The sequence below is a fragment of the Phyllostomus discolor genome, chromosome 1, assembly GCF_004126475.2.
Source record: "Phyllostomus discolor isolate MPI-MPIP mPhyDis1 chromosome 1, mPhyDis1.pri.v3, whole genome shotgun sequence".
Taxonomy (NCBI): Eukaryota; Metazoa; Chordata; class Mammalia; order Chiroptera; family Phyllostomidae; genus Phyllostomus; species Phyllostomus discolor.
The window spans coordinates 147,626,693-147,642,978 of NC_040903.2; the positions used below are offsets into that span (position 1 = coordinate 147,626,693).

The following is a 16,286-nucleotide window of genomic DNA, read 5'->3' on the forward strand; positions in this document are numbered from 1 at the left end:
ACTAACCATTTGTTTAGGGAAATTTTCAATTACATTTCAAATTTTGTACTGGATTTCACTTTGGAATGCTTTGAAAGCTTAAGCACTAGAAATTCTGAAAATGTATTAGTCCAGAATGATGGTAAAAATAAAAAGCATAGGATTGGAAATTAAGAGACTCTGTATAATATCACAGCTATACTACTAACTTAATCTGATCCTTTGGGAAAACCATACCCATTTTCCACATCATTATTCCCCTCACCTTTCCACCAACAGGGTAGAGAAAGAGTAAATGAAATATCATCTCAAGGGGACTAACTGGTAATAGAAAAACATATGATAAAGATTAAATCAAAAAAAGAAATACCACCTCCAAATTGACTTGAATAAGTAAAAGAATAGTAAAGCAAATACAGATATCATCAATAATCACCATTAAAATGTCAAAAAGAATATGGAAATAGGAGAGACAATACAGAAAACATTCCTGAAAAAATTCTTAAGTGAACCTGAATTATCAGATTAAATTTCTAGTAATATGAGTCCGGGCATGCCTGATTGAGGAAGGTAGATCATGGTCACACTCTCCCTGATCAATTAAGAAAGAATATTGACGATTCATTTTGTGAAGATCCCTATTGTCAATTTTGGGGATATGTTAAGGGAAAAAAAGCAAAATAGAGAAAAAGAGGAACTACATGTAGACAACCACCTGTACGTATAGTTAGCCCTTAGTGAGTAAGACAAAGGATCATGAAATTTCATTGAGATGACTTTAACTTTTGGACTTTTCTATAGGAGACAGGGTCTTGAGCAGAGTTTGGAAAGAAGAAGGAAATTGGAGGAGTAAGTTAAAAAGTCCAGGATGAAGCAATTCAGTATTGAAGTTATGTCTCTCTTTCAGACCATAAAGAACCTAATGGAGGTAGAGAAGGTAAAAGGATTCTGCCAGCTGGTGGTGGCCGCCAAGCTGAAAGAGGGTATTTCCCACCTCATCCAGTCATGTGGCCTTGGAGGCATGAAGCACAACACAGTGGTGATGGGGTGGCCTAATGGCTGGCGCCAAAGTGAAGATGCTCGGGCTTGGAAGACTTTTATTGGTACAAAACACTTTTCAGTGACCAGAGGGAAGAGGGGAGGAAATTTCAGGGGAAAAGGGGAAGGGTTTGCAGGAACAAGTATAAAGGACACATGGACAAAAACAAAGGGCAGGTGGAAACGAGAAGGAGGTGGGAAGGGCTGGGGGGTGGGCTGTGATGGAGGTAAAAGGCAGAAAATTGTACCTGAACAACAAAATAAAAAACAAAAAAGAAAACACACTTTTCATACTATCCCACAGGCCCACGTAGAGGATGCAGTTAAATACTGTTACCCTAACCCCATCCCCTAGCCTCCTGAGTAGAGACTGTGCCCTTGCTGAAGCATGATCTTATGAGGGTACCTAAATAAACACTAGTAGTAATAACCTTTTTCTACTTACCCCCTCTAGCTTTCCATTGTGTTCATGAATTTTTACCTCTGTCAAGTGTTCTGTTAGGAATTATCTCTAAAATCCACCTTTTCATTTGTGAGCTTCCATATTGAATTATCTTAAGAATTGCAAGGATTGACCCTCAGCTTCAAAGCCTCCCAAATTCCCATACCCCACTTAGAAATGTAGTAAACAGAATATATCTAGTAATAGACATCATGGCATTCAATCTAATTCTCTTAGCTTTTTTTCCTCAGTGATTTTTTTGGTACTTGCTGAGGTACAACCTACTATGTAAATAGGACACTTGCTCAAAGAAATGTAAAGGAACATTATCCTTGCTTTCCTGTCATGGTAGGAAGCAGGGCGTTCTTAAGGCTTCTTCTCTGCTCATCCTGATTCTCTCTTTTTTCCCCCTAGGCACAGTTCGAGTGACAACTGCTGCCCACTTGGCCCTGCTAGTGGCAAAAAACATCTCGTTCTTTCCCAGCAACGTGGAGCAGTTTTCTGAGGGCAACATTGATGTGTGGTGGATTGTGCACGATGGGGGGATGCTCATGCTGCTACCGTTCTTACTTAAACAGCACAAGGTATTTCAGACCTCTTTTTAAAAAGTTCCTCTCCCAACTGCTGTCCTGTTTATTAGATAAATTATTCCTCTCTCATTACATAGTGTTGGGGCTTAGAATTAGAAGAGTTGGGGATTATTCTTGGCTCTCCCATGATAACTAGTTTCAACATTATGAGAAATATTTTCTTCATGGTTGATATTTACTTATCTCCAAATGAAATTATGTAAATTAATAGTTCTAAATGAGCCCTTGGAAAAAACATTAACAAGTGAACACGTTCTTAAAAAAAAAATAGATCAGCCCTGGCCAGATAGCCCAGTTGGTTAGAGCGTCGTCATGATGTTCCCAGGCGGTACGTTCAAGTCACGGGTAAGGACACATAAAGTAATCACCCAGTGAGTGCATGGATAAGTGGAACAACAAGTCAGTGTTTCTCTCTCCTCTGTCCCTTTGTCTGTCTGTCTCTAAAATCAATAAATATATAAATTAATTTTTAAAAAGACCAAGGTCTCAAATTGTGGAAATCTAAGGGAGTGTGTGTGTGTGTGTGTGTGTGTATGGCAAACTGAAATTTTAAATCACAGTCTGTGTGCATGGTGTCATCAATACGCTACTGAATAAAGCACCCTCTTAATGTACCACATGCCATCTTTTCTTTTTTGCCAGGTATTTTATTGTTATGAAATTAAGAACTCTGTAAAACATTATTTAATGTGTTCCTCAGTTAAGCTCTTGACCTAATACGATAACATTGCAAGTAGGAAGCTAGAAACCAATACCCTGATAATAGCAAGATGTTCTTAGGGGAAAATGCCTTGTGTGTTAAGGAATAGCTCACTTTTGCCTTCTTATATCAGATTTCCCATGTATGTGTGGTACTTTCTCAGGTGTGGCGAAAATGCAGCATACGGATCTTCACAGTAGCCCAACTAGAGGACAATAGTATTCAAATGAAGAAGGACCTGGCCACCTTCCTGTATCACCTGCGCATTGAGGCAGAGGTGGAAGTGGTGGAGATGGTAAGAAAGCCCAGTGTGAGATCAAAGAAACCCCCACTCTACCCTCCCCCATCCTGTCTTCCTAGTACCTTTTCTGGTTTGGGAAGTTCTTTAGCTACAAGTATGTATCAATTCCTTAGTTCCAATATAATCCTAATTTATTGATCTAGATAAGTGGAATGTGTATGTGATATGCATTTGATGGTTTTTTAATTTTTGTTTTCTTCTTTGTTACATAGCCCTCAAATTTCTGTCAGATTCTTGTCTGCTTAATATAATTTTATTGTTTTCATTAATCATGCTAAAATCACAGACACTTTTCAATAACCTAGCAGTATTTTTTTAAAAGCTAGCATTTGCATTTTGTATTTTATGAAAACACATATATAATGGTTAGATTATGGAAAAGATTCTCAGGGCTTCTGGATTTGATCTGCAATCTACAATATTGTATTTATGTAGTTCAATGACTAAACAAAATAGGGATGAATCTTAGGTCAATATTGTGATACTTTCTCTGGTTTAATTTAGTGAGTGGAAATGAAAATGTGTGGTTCATCCTTCTTTCTCCTTTGTGCTTATTGCCCGCTTTGCTATTTGTGGCAGCACGACAGTGACATATCAGCTTATACCTATGAACGCACTCTGATGATGGAGCAAAGGTCCCAGATGCTCCGGCACATGCGACTTTCCAAGACAGAGCGGGACAGAGAGGTAAGACCTTGCTGCACTGATCTAATCCTGGCCCTATGAAGTCTGTCACTGAAAGGGTACTGTCACTGAAAGATACTGTGTTTTCTTTATAAGATGACAGATTCTGTCCTTCTCACTGTATCAGTTATCCCACTACAATTACATTATTGTTACAAAGTAATTGAAAGATGAAGCATGAAAGAAATTTGTGTGTAGAGTCAGAGTTGTGTTGGGCCTTCCGCAGGCACAGTTGGTAAAAGATCGGAATTCAATGCTACGATTGACCAGCATTGGCTCTGATGAGGATGAAGAGACAGAAACTTATCAGGAGAAGGTGCACATGACTTGGACAAAAGACAAGTACATGGCATCCCGGGGGCAAAAGGCCAAGTCAATGGAAGGATTCCAGGACCTGCTTAACATGCGCCCGTAAGTTTTCCAACTCATAAGCTTATGACATAACATAATATCATAGTGCAACAGATGTGACTTTACTAGCATATTCATTTCACCCCAAATTTAGCCACCTCTCTGTTGTTTGCCTATGCATATCAGCTACCAATTAACATTATACACAAGCTAACCATCACTCTTCTCTATATTGTATTCCTGGTATAAAACAAGCAAATATAGAATGAAAAAAACCAAGATATTAATATTATAAGGAAATCATTTTGTTCATTACATTATTATACTCAAAGCAAAAAAGCTCTGTATATCAAGTTTTTTAAGGTTGTTGACTACATGCCTAGTTTTCTGTTTGCCTTAACCACTTTTCTTCCCCCTCTGTCCTGCCCCTTTCCCTCCCCAGGGACCAGTCCAATGTGAGGCGGATGCACACAGCAGTGAAACTCAATGAGGTTATAGTTAACAAGTCCCATGAAGCAAAGCTGGTTTTGTTGAATATGCCAGGGCCACCCCGAAACCCTGAGGGTGATGAAAACTGTATCCTTTCCAAGAGTGGAACTACCAGTAAGGAAAATATTAGCTTGTTTTTTAGGTGAGACTACTAGGTAACTGTAAAAGTCATTGTCCCTGCCAAAATTTCCTTCTTGAGGAGGGAAGACTTTTAAAAGTCTTAGCCAAGGATTCTTACAAAGCAGTGAGATTAATCTTTTACAGAGTTGGGAGTATAATATGTTCTCTCAGAACCCTAAAGGCTTTTTAGGTGGTATATTTTCAACATTACTTCTACTGTGTACAGAACCCTTTCCGACATTAGAGATGGAATACCCACATCCTTTTTTTTTTTTTTTTTTTTAAGCTCTCTGCATTTGCAGAGCCTCTTTCTTTTGGATGGTGTGAGGGGAGAAGCAGTTGAAGTGGACCCTCCTCTGAAGGAAAAAAAAGAGAGATAAAGGTTCTTTCTCATACTCTGATCCCAGAAATTCTGTGGGACCACTTCAGCACTGCAGTGGTGTTGACAGGCCCATTTCCACCAGTACCACTAAGGAAAAGAGATTTTTAAAAAAGCAAAAAAGAGATGGCAGAGAAATTCAACCTGAGCAGCTTCACTTAGAAATTACTTGGGTTCTCTCTAGGATTCTTAACAAGCTGCCCTGTTGTGGCTTTTCCTTTTTTTTTTTTCCCCTGGCTTATTTTGCTACATAATAACCCATTATTTGTGGGTTTTTCCTGTTTTAAAAAAAACTTTAGGAAAAAAATCTACCATATGGGAAGATCTTTTTTTAAAGATCTTTTTGAGAAAGTCTTTTTTTGTTGTTGTTAGAAAGTCTTTTAATTGTTAGAATTTGCCGTAGTCTTTTTATTATTATTTCTACCAGATCAATTGTAACAACCACTTGGTTTCCCAAAGACTTCCCCTCAATGAATATTCCAAGCTAAGCAAAAATAAATTAAAATAAATAAATAAATAAATATATGTTGCTACTGTATGTCATGCACTGCAACTATCAGTTATCAAGCCCTTTAAATGTAAGTGGACTAGATTCCCATCTTTGAAAGTGTTTCCCAGTACTGCTTCTGGCATAAAATTCTTTATCCGTCATGGCTGAATAAGAAAAACAGAAACCACTCTAGAAGGGATTAAGTACCTACAAAACCTAATTAGGGAATTAGGGTCTCATAGAACCACTGGAAGTCTTATATGTGCCAAGGGGCTAGATCCCTGGATTAATTCATAGGGTGAAATTGAATTACAAAGTACAGTCTTGTAATTCTGAATATGCAGTAATTAAAACAAGCATGTTGATGTTATAGCTTTGTAATCAGATCAGCTCTGATTATGGTATACCAGGGTGTAAAATGTGCTCTTTTGCTTATTTGTCTCCTTAACTAATTCTGAAGACATGGAGTTCCTCGAAGTGCTCACTGAGGGACTGGAGCGCGTCCTTCTTGTCCGAGGTGGTGGCAGTGAAGTGATCACCATTTATTCATAATCTACTCCTGAATGACTCTGCTTGGCTTCATCTCTCTTAAAAGGCTTCCGTCCTCCATGGAAGTGCCAGCTCTTTACTACCATGCCCACCAACTAGAGGCCTGTGTTCTGTACACCTCACCTGAATGAACTCGACGAGCTGTACATCAAGATCTTGTGCAAAAAAGTAAAAATAGCTCTGCTCTTTCCTCCCATATGATCTGCTGTCCTTACAAAAGAATCAAATATTCCCTCAACATTAGAAAAATGGTCAAATCCTAAAGCCATGTTGGTACCAGTTGAAGGCAAGTTAGAATTAACAAGCTAAACCAATAAAATGAATTGGTAGAAAGGGTACTAGAAATTCAACTGAAGACAAAAAGCAAGTAATAATCCAACATCAAAGATAAGTCTTGGAAGTCATGGTTCCTTGATAACACCATGAGAGTAACAGAGAAATACTAAGGGATTCATGGTCAATTATATGGAGACCTAACATCCTGGAGAAGATAACCTGTAGCAAGCCAAGATGAAAACTTTTTTGTGCTAATTGTTTTGAGTGTATCCACTGTTTCCAGGACTCTTATTTTGTATTAGGTTACTGATGTACAAAACTGAAACATGGCTACAGCTTCTACTACTTCCTCCAAAACAAGGTTTCCCCCCAAATACCAGGTTTAGGTACACATACTGGATTGTGTGTTTCAGCTGTTGGTTTCTCAAAGCCCTGTGGTTAAAATTGTAATACAGGCAGTGTTACCATGGAAATTGTTTTTAAACAGGGGAGTAAAAATTATCTCTTTCAAATGGCCAAACTAAGGAAATTCTAAAGATAGCTATTAAGATTTACTGAAATATAATCTGGTTACCTATGTGACATGGGCAAAACATATAAGCTGTTATCTAAGAAATATGGATGATGATGCATATTGACCAATAGGTTCACCTTTGCTTCTCCCTTTTATGCCCGCTGGGTTAGTAGGCACAGGTCAAAAATCATACGAACACTAAGACTGGCTAAAATTTTTCCCCAAACAGTGTCTGTCTTTTAAAGGGGAAATCCAGCAATGGAATTATAAGTTCCTGAGCCATACATAGTGCCAAAGTTACTGAGATGCTGCTACTCTGCTTACCTGCTTCACTAAAGTGGCATACAGTTGGCCTTGGCCTATTTCAAGAAACTTTTTTCACTAAGAATCCTATGGACTCATTTCTAAAGCCATAGCGAAGACTTGAGGCACTCACCTAAATGCCCAGAGATGCACATTTCCCTTTCAATTTTATTCTTTATTCTGAGTGCAGAAACTTGGTTCTAAACCAAGATTGTCCAAGCCAATAGTCTTCTCCTATTCAGTTTTGTTTTAGAAGCTTTAAGTGTGTTACAGAAATACATATGCAAGCTTAGCTTTTTATTTGCTAATTTACTGATCACAAAACACCTGCCTGGCTGTCAAGCATAGGGAAATTACCCCATGTGACTAAGTGGTAATTTCAAATATATGAGGTCATTTCTTTTACAGGATAGGTTATTTAGAGAAACTATTTGTCTGTCTTTATGGCTGCTTTTGAATTTCACTTTATTGATCAATAGTGCCACTTTTTGATTACCCGATAGGATATGAAGCTTTTGATTACCCAAAAGGATACGGAACAAGCCGACCTAGGCCCCAGCAGACTGTTCATTTGACCCTTACGGACAGAGAAAACCTGTCAACATGGCTTAAGCAATTGGAAATTAAGCATTTCCATTTGTTCCTTTTGCTTTTCCTTCAACCTCCGGGCCCAGTCAGAATTGCAAAGCAGACAGAATCTTGTCTTTTTTTCTGCTCCTTCCTGCAGTGGGTGGAAGCACTGTTTACAACTTCCATTGCAACACTCCATTGCCTAGTTGAGGATGGGTTCCCCAGGACCCAAAATATTAAAGATCCATGCTCTAAAGGTCAGCCTGTCTGGGAATTCCTCTACATTTACACAGACCCTCTTGCCTAGGCGGCATATATAAAATATATATACACACACACACACATATATATTGCATATAGAAAAAATATGGGCAGAAGTTAGTTAGTTTTAAGTTTTTTGTGGTTGAAGCTCTATAAGAATCTTTTAAAGGGATAAGAGAATTAGTGGCTACTAATACAGCCACTACTTCAGCCGCTAAAACAAAATCACTGTTACGTGGGAAGATGGTTATTAGGCCAGATTTAAACTCATCTCTGTCTAGAGAATTTCATGTCTTTGTGTTGCTCATGTTGTTTGTCTGCAAAGTGTCTTGTCTCTTTTAATCACTGCAAATAAAGCAATACCGAAAAGATGCACCTTAGGGGAAGGGGTTTTGTGTTTCAAGAAGAGAAAAAAAACTTCCTCTGCCTTTTGAATAAGATCCAGCTTTTAAGTCTTAGCTATGACTTTACCAGGGCAGGTTATGATAACATACATTTTCCAATTGCTGGCCCTCTGCCTTCTATAGCTATCTTAAAAGCTGAAGTTTGAACTGTAGCATCTGCTTGACAGGTACCAGGTTCCTCTTGGCAGGGGAAAGATGACCACTTTGTATTTTCCATTGCCTCAGATTCCTGTGGCCCCAACAATTCCTCCAATCCTCATTCCCCCTAAACGTGTTAAAAACCCATTATTGTGGATATTAAAGTCGCAATTACGCTGTAAGCATATTTATCTGCTCTTTTTGTCTGGTTTATTTCTCATTTCATCATGTATAATCAGAATCCAGCATTAATTTCTCACATCTTCTACAAGTGTCTCCAACAGAATTTTTATGTCCCAGCTTATTAATTAGAAGTGAAATATTAAGGAAAATAGATTTAAGGGAAACATGTACAATTTTTTTAAAGCACTGTTCTTGACCATTTAATTTATTGAAAGGAGATGCTGCTGTGGTTCTTGATTTAGCAGCAACCATTCTTTTGTTTACATAGAGTTATGGTTTTATTCGTTGTTTTGCTCTATACTGGAAACATAAATAAAGTTTTCTACATTATTTTCAGTCAAGGGTTGTGGTAGCTTCTTTGTGTTTGTAGTGATAGTACATTCTTTCTACGGTGTCTCCTCACCATGGAGGAAATAGTGCTTTTGGTTCTTTTCAGCATGAGCGATCATGTTAAGGGTTGATATGCTGAGGAGGAGCCACTGGGCGTAAAGAAGGTTGTATATGCGATCCAAATACATAGGTAACAGGTGCTTTGTTCTCAGGTTCACAAAAGCAATCCTCCACCACTGAACTCCATCCTCTAAAACAAGAAAGTAAAATAGGTGAGTGGAATGAACAATGAAATTATAGGGGACTGTTCCACTAGGTGTGGGAAATATAGCCAAGCCCCTACTCAGAAAGGCCAGTGGGGAGAGAGATCCGGCACACAGGACCCACACCCACAGATAGGTTCTCCTGTGGGGAATCAGGCCTGCATTGTACCTAGGCTGCTATGAGTCTTGCTTTTGGCTAAAACTCCCTCACCCTGGACTGAGACAGCAAATGTTTACTGCATATCTCTAAAGTAACTTCCTAAAGTCTGTGCTAAACCTCCCAAGTATGGAGTGTAACCAGTTCAACCACTTTTACCCTTGATCTGTAACATCCTTCTCTTTGAAGTAATTAGCAATATCCTTTCCTTTGTTATCTGTAAAAGGTAATCACCTACAGTGAACCTGTGCATAATAAATAGGACCATCCTCGATGTAATGTACCCAGAGAAGCAATAAAAGCCTGTCCAGGCAGGAGTCAGGGCCCTCTCTCTCACTTAGACAGCAGCGATGCTGTCCCTTTATCTCCACAGGACGTCTGTAGTCCGTGTGAATTTGTCTCTCACAGCCACAACAAACAGATTTCGTGGGCCAGAGTCCACACCAGAAATAACTTCCTGAATCAAGTACTTAATACAGTACTTTAATCACAAGTTATTTTATCCTTAAAAAAATAACTTCCAGTCCTGACTGGTGTGGCTCAGTAGGCTGGGTGTTGTTCTGCAAACTGACAGGTCACATTTGATTCCCTTTCAGGACACATGCCTGGGTTGCAGGCCAAGTCCCCTGCTGAGGGTGTGTGAGAGGCAACCAATTGATGTCTTTCTCTCGTATCAATGTTTCCCTCTCTCCCTTCCCCTCTAAGAATAAATAAATACAATCTTTTAAAAAAATAACTTCTAAACTCCTAGTGGATATTATTTCTTAAGAAATGAGCTTTCCCTGGCCGGTGTGACTCTGTTGGTTGGGTGTCATCCCACAAAGCGAAAGGTCACCAGTTTGATTCCCAGTCAGGGCACATGCCTGGGTTGCAGGCTGATCTCCAGTTGGGGTACATATGAGAGGCAATGGATCAATGTTTCTCTCCCTCACTTCCTCCCTCCCTTTCCCTTGCTCTAAAAATAAGTAAAATCTTTAAAAAAAAATGAGCTCTAATACCATCTCTAATCCACCATCAAATGGGTCACCTATTTATTGTCCACTATAACTGGCCCCAAAGTTAACTCTTCTTTTGCCTTACCTCAGGGGGTTCAATGAAGGCTAACCAATCCGATGCATGTGTAGGCAACAATCCCATGGACTGGCACTTATAAACAGCCAATGCCAAACCCATGAGGTTCCCAATGAGATACACCAAACCCTGAAGGAACTTCTGGCTTGAACTCTCTAGCATCTTGAAAGCTGTTAGGATAACAAAGTGTCAAGACCAAAATAACTTTTTTAAAAATTATAACACAGGCCACATATTAAAAGTAATATAAATAATATGCATAGGCACACAGTAAAATAGCAAATAGGACAATTAAAAGGACAAGAAAACATGATATGCCACTTTCCCTCCATGTCACCACCACTACCATCACCACCCTGTACACCCTCCCCCTGCCACTAGCCAAGAGCCATGCCAAAGATTTCCAATATCAGTTTTGCCTAAGAATTTGCTCCTAGTTCTTCAAACTTTGGGAAGGGTTATTATTTCAAAAATACTTACTGGCTGAAATGGCCATAAGTGCCTGAATGGGTCGCCAAGCCATCATACACACCATCATAGTAGGAAAGATGGAGATGGTATTGCCTGCCATGTACATGATGAAGAGGTTCATGGGAATCTGTTTGAGGGGACCCAAGGCAATGTCCCAGCAGCGCTAAAACAAAGACACAATTTTAACCTCTGATCACTACCCGCAGTCCCACATTTATTGTACCACTAATGTTATAGTCAAATGAACATAACTCTTAATTTGTGCTTCTGACTGAGCTGACACCTCAATTCTACCACTTCTGGCCTCAATGTTACCACAAGAAGTCTGTTGTTCTACTAAAGATGAGTCATCCTTGTGGAGAAAGGGGAACGCTTTTGCACTGTGGGTGGGAATGCAGATTGGTGCAGCCACTATGGAAAGCACTATGGAGATACCTCAAAAAATTAAAAATGGAACTGTCTTATGACCCAGTAATTCCACTTCTGGGAATGTATCTGAAGAAACCCTGAAACACTAACTTGAAAGAACATAAGTATCCCTATGTTCACTGCAGCATTATTTACAATTGCCAAGATTTGGAAGCAGCCCAAGTGTCCATCAGTAGATGAGTAGATACAACTGAGACATTTACTCAATGGAATACTACTGGAAGAAAATTGTACCCTTTGTGACAGTATGGAGAACATTATGCTAAGCAAAATAAGCCAGTCAGAGAAAGACAAATACCATATTATCTTACTCATATGTGGAATCTAATGAATAAATTTAATTTAACAAGCAAAACAGACTCAGAGAGTGCAGGCTGACAGCTGGGGCAGACGCAGAGGGATTGGGCAAAAAAGGACTCATAGACACCAACAACAGTGTGGTGACTTTTGGGGGACAGTGGTGGGTGGAGGCGGAAGAGGGTTATAAGGGGGATAAATGGTAATGGAAAAAATGCAATAAAAAATAAAGGTAAGGCACTCTGACTGTTATATTTTCCCCTATAGGTTCTTCACATGGCATTTCCCCACAATTCTAGCTAAAGAAAGGCCTTCCCTGCTTATACTTCTGGATCTATCATTGTCCTATGTACAACTGAATAAATAGATAAATCTACACAGCAAGAGATAGCATACCTCAATCACTAATAGAATAGACAAATAAGAAATAGAAGATTTGAAAGACATTATTAACAAACTTAACCCAACTCACATATATAAAACATTGCACCCAACAGCTGAAGAATTCACATCCTTCTCAAACACACATGGGGAAAACTGACCACTTGCTGAGCCATGAATGAAGTGTCAGTAACTCTCAAAGAACTCAGATTATGTAAAGCATGTTCTTTGGTTACCATTCAATTACACTGGAAATAAGTAACAAAAAATTAACCAGAAAATCCCTTCTGATTTGGAATTAACAAATGCATTCTAAATCATTCATGAACCAGATTATAATGGAAAATGTAAGTATTTTTAACTGATCAAAATATGTATTAACACTTGTGAGACACATCTAGAACTTTGTAACCTTAAATACATATTAGAAGACTAAAAATAAAGTAAGCATCTATTTCAGTAAGTTAGAACAAATTAAACCCAAGGAAATCAGAAGGAAATAAAAATGAGAGCAATAATTAGTAAAGTTGTCTTTAAGTAAAAAAAGCCAAAGGGGGTTTTTTTGTTTGTTTCTTTTTTTAAGATTAATAACATCAATAGTGGTGAACCCAATGAAGGAAAAAAAATGGAAGATAAATGTTCAACATCAGGAATGAAAAACGGGACATCTCTATAGGTTTTATAGATATATTAAAGTGACTGTATTATGAATTTTAGGAAATGGTTCAACTACTAGCAAAAATACAGTTTACCTAAATGACATAAGAAATTGAAAATATAAATAGTCTTCTGTTTAAAAAACTGAATCTGTAATTAAGCCCAGATAGTTTTTCTTGGCAAATTCTAAACATTTAAGGACAAAAATAGAGCCAATCTTACACAAACTCAGAGAATAAAAATGAACACTCTACAACTCAACAACTCTTTATATGGGGCCTCATAAATAGCAAAACCTGACAAGAATATTATGAGAAAAGTTTATAGACCACTGTCAGACATGAACCTAAAGGCAAAAATCCTGAACAAAATATTATCAAAGCAAATCTAGTTATAAAAAAAATAATACACCACTATACACTTGGATTTACTCACATGAAAAGAATAAATAGCCATACTTATAAATAGTTCTCTAATGTGTTGGTCACATAGAAGATCATTTGTCTGGAACTTTAAACATCATATTGTCCACACAACAGAACTATTCTAAAGGAAGTACTTTATGATAATCTACCTTTAAAAAATCAGGCCATTTTAATAATACTTTTATCATGTATTTTGTTGCAACTTGATACCAAGATAAAAAAATGATACTTATCAAGGAAAAAAATGGTAACATTTCATATTGTGAAAATCACTTGAATGTCATGAAACAAAGATCATTTAGTATTGAACAATAATAGTAAGGATGAGGGGAAAGGAAGTGCAGGCACTGTTCTATGCACTTGGGAGACAAAATCATGTTCTCGTGAAGCTTACAAGAATGAAAAAATAGGTAGTAAAATAAGTAAACTACATCATATATATGAATGCCATGGAGAACCATAAAGTGGGAAAACAGGATAGGGTGTGCCATGAGGGTAGGCTTCATTTGAAGGTAACATTTGAGATGAGAGAGAAAATCATAAAGGTAGCTGGGGGAAGAGTAGTCCAGGAAGAGTACTCCAGGAAGAGGGAAGAAAAAATACAAAAATCCTGAGATGGGAGTTTGCCTGGCATATTTAAGGACTAGCAAGGAGGTCAATCTGACTGGACTGCAGTGAACAAAGGGGAAGGTGGTAGGAGATGACGTCAAAGATGTTACAAGGGGCTTGACCAATGTATAATCATGTAGAACATTTATAAGGACTTTGGCTTTTACACTAAGTAAAATGAGCTACAGAAGGGTTTTGAGTATAAATGATCTAACTCATGTTTTAAAAGGACCCTACTGTCACCCTGTACAGTGTGGCTCAGTTGGCTGGAGCATCATCCCATAAACTGAGGGGTCAAGGGTTCAATTCCCAGTCAGGGCACATGCCTAGGTAGCAGGTTCGCTACTGGTCAGGGTGTGTACAAGAGGCAACCAATCGGTGTTTCTCTTTCACATCAATGTGTCTCTCCCACTCTCTCTCACTCCTTTCCCCTCTCTCCAAAATTAATAAGCATGTCCCCAGGTGAGAATTAAAAAAAAAAAACAAAAAAACAAAGGATCATACTGGCTGCTGTGCTGGGAATAGACTACAGGGGTAAGGTGGAAGTATTTTGAGATCAGTTAGAAGTCTAATACAGAGAGGGACACAAGGAATCCTTTAGAAGTAAATGTTCTCTTTTCAAGATTGTGGTGGTTTCATGATGCTGTACTATTACTAAACCTCATTAGATTGTACTGTTTAAAAATCAACGAAGGGGAATTTGCCTCCCTAAAGACATTTGGTAATGTTGGAGACATCTTTATTTCAACAGGGGAGGGGCACTCGTAGCATCTAATAGATAGAGACCAAGGATGCTGCTAAACATCCTACAATGCACAGTATAGCCCCCACAATGAACAATTAATTATTCAACCCAAAATGTCAATAGTGCTGAGGTTGAGAAACCATAATTTAAATAAATGTAGTTTATTGTACATAAACTATAATTCAAAAGAATTTATTTTTTAGTCTGTTGTAGACATTTGGGTGAAGGATGGTGGTGGCTTAAACCAAGAGGATAGATGATGGTAATGAGTAGTAAGATTTTGAATCTATTTTTAATGTAAAGCCAATAGAATATCCTGACAGACTGATTGTGTCGAGTAAGGAAATTAGAGTAGAAAAGGATGACTTCAACTGGAAGGCGCTGCCATCAATATATAATTTTCAACCTACTTTCTTATACCTTATGTTCCAAACGTCTTTTCTTTCTCCAATTATTAAGCACTTTTGCAGCTGATATGTAAACTACTGTAACACTAATCTCAAGCAGTTGGAATACCAAATATTCAGGATAAGGGGCATCTGTAGTAAGAGATTCACATAATGTCTGGGGCAGAAGAGTGGGGTGTGTAGATCAGAACCACCCCAGAGACTACGGTGACATCTATACCTCTGTACCTTCTCCACCAGGATCCGGTCTGTCTCTTGCACGCTGGTATCAGGCACTTGCTTATCCAAGTAGCCGACTGGGTACAGGGAGTCTCCCTGGCCACCGCCCCGGTCACTTCGGCCCCTAAAGAACCAAACCAAGAACCAAGGTTGCAGACTCTCACACTTCATATCCTACATTCCCTGTTCTACTCACAGGAGTGAAGACCTTCAATTGCACCTCTACCCTGATTAAAGCAAGCCCTCCTGTGGTTTGGTCAGGCCCCTGACTATTGGGAAGATAGCAATAAACATCCTTTGGCCACAAAAACCTCCACGGCAGAGAAGCCGCTAGCTCCCCAGGGGTCGTCTTCCTGCCACCGGTCCTACCAGGTTCCAAGCCCCTGGGGAAAAGGTTCCTCACCTGCTGCCTCCTCCAGGCGCGCTCAGCTCAATGGCCCACTTGAAGCGTCGGCTTCGGCTGGCCACCAGGCTGCCCTGAGCCGTCATGGCAAAGGATTCCTACCAAAACACGTAATGTCCTTAATCTAAGGCGTAGCTGAGCCTCAGGTCCACCAGCGTCCGCAACAACTCGACCGCAGTCCGCAAGTCCACTTCCGGCGCGTGAGTGTATACGCCACTTCCGGAAACTGGAGGTCGGTGCAGTGGAGGGGGCGTGGAGGTGCCGAGGGTGACTGGTGAGAAAATCTGACAGGTTTTAAATCTTCCTAAAGCGGCTACGGCGCGTTCCCTCCTTTCTGTAGAGACCTGTTGTGTGTCCCTGACCTCTGAGGTGCACTCTACCGGACAGAGGGGCGGTCCGTGCTGGCTTTGCTTTAGGAGTTGATGCCTAGAAAAGCTGCAGTTCCTACACTCTTCCGAGAATTACGAGATTTCAGTCTCGCTTTAAATCCTGGTTTCACCGCAGATTGTGGGGCCTTGAGTTATTTAGTAGCTTCTCAGTGTTGAATGTCTACTGTGTTCCAGGAGCTTTGTGTTTATTATTTCTCACAGTAACCCTGCAAGATAGATAGTTGTATCCCAGATCTGCACAAAAGATAGGGGGCAGTGTGGACATGGAAAGG

The 16,286-nt window shown here is 39.3% G+C and overlaps 2 protein-coding genes across 7 annotated transcripts in view; one reads left to right on the plus strand and one right to left on the minus strand.

The window, feature by feature from the left end:
* SLC12A6 (solute carrier family 12 member 6) overlaps window positions 1-8,765 on the plus strand; it is a 99,097-nt gene extending 90,332 nt beyond the window's left edge. For 3 of the 4 annotated variants that reach the window (XM_028504241.2, XM_036031324.1, XM_028504244.2), the window contains 7 exons: window positions 887-1,082; window positions 1,874-2,043; window positions 2,913-3,044; window positions 3,630-3,737; window positions 3,961-4,145; window positions 4,528-4,661; window positions 6,024-8,762. In XM_028504241.2, coding sequence (XP_028360042.1) covers window positions 887-1,082; window positions 1,874-2,043; window positions 2,913-3,044; window positions 3,630-3,737; window positions 3,961-4,145; window positions 4,528-4,661; window positions 6,024-6,115 — 1,017 coding nt within the window. In that variant the 3' untranslated portion in view covers window positions 6,116-8,762. Of the gene's footprint in view, window positions 1-886; window positions 1,083-1,873; window positions 2,044-2,912; window positions 3,045-3,629; window positions 3,738-3,960; window positions 4,146-4,527; window positions 4,662-6,023 lie in introns of all 4 variants that reach the window. The other variant, XM_028504242.2, reaches the window with a different exon arrangement.
* A 30-nt stretch (window positions 8,766-8,795) lies between these two features.
* On the minus strand, window positions 8,796-15,826 carry EMC4 (ER membrane protein complex subunit 4). 3 transcript variants are annotated; one of them, XM_028504246.2, is made up of 5 exons: window positions 15,626-15,826; window positions 15,232-15,346; window positions 11,063-11,216; window positions 10,592-10,752; window positions 8,796-9,341 (listed from the first exon to the last, which is right to left on the minus strand). In XM_028504246.2, exons 1-5 carry the CDS (start codon window positions 15,709-15,711, stop codon window positions 9,306-9,308), a joined length of 552 nt encoding a protein of 183 aa, XP_028360047.1. In that variant the 5' UTR covers window positions 15,712-15,826; the 3' UTR covers window positions 8,796-9,305. The 3 variants fall into 3 exon arrangements, with proteins under 3 accessions (XP_028360047.1, XP_028360048.1, XP_028360049.1); XM_028504247.2 differs by lacking the exon at window positions 10,592-10,752 and having other exon boundaries at window positions 15,626-15,823; XM_028504248.2 differs by lacking the exon at window positions 15,626-15,826 and having other exon boundaries at window positions 9,198-9,341; window positions 15,224-15,346.
* Between the last annotated feature and the right edge of the window lie 460 nt (window positions 15,827-16,286).

Bases quoted from the DNA above. Each gene is read 5' to 3' on its own strand.
- EMC4 (XM_028504246.2), bottom strand. From the start codon at position 15,711: ATGACGGCTCAGGGCAGCCTGGTGGCCAGCCGAAGCCGACGCTTCAAG. The intron at 11,217-15,231 runs GTACAGAGGTAT...TCTTTGTTTTAG, and splicing joins ACCGGATCCTGGTGGAGAAG to CGCTGCTGGGACATTGCCTT. The intron at 9,342-10,591 runs GTAAGGCAAAAG...TTCTTGTTTTAG, and splicing joins CCTTCATTGAACCCCCTGAG to AGGATGGAGTTCAGTGGTGG.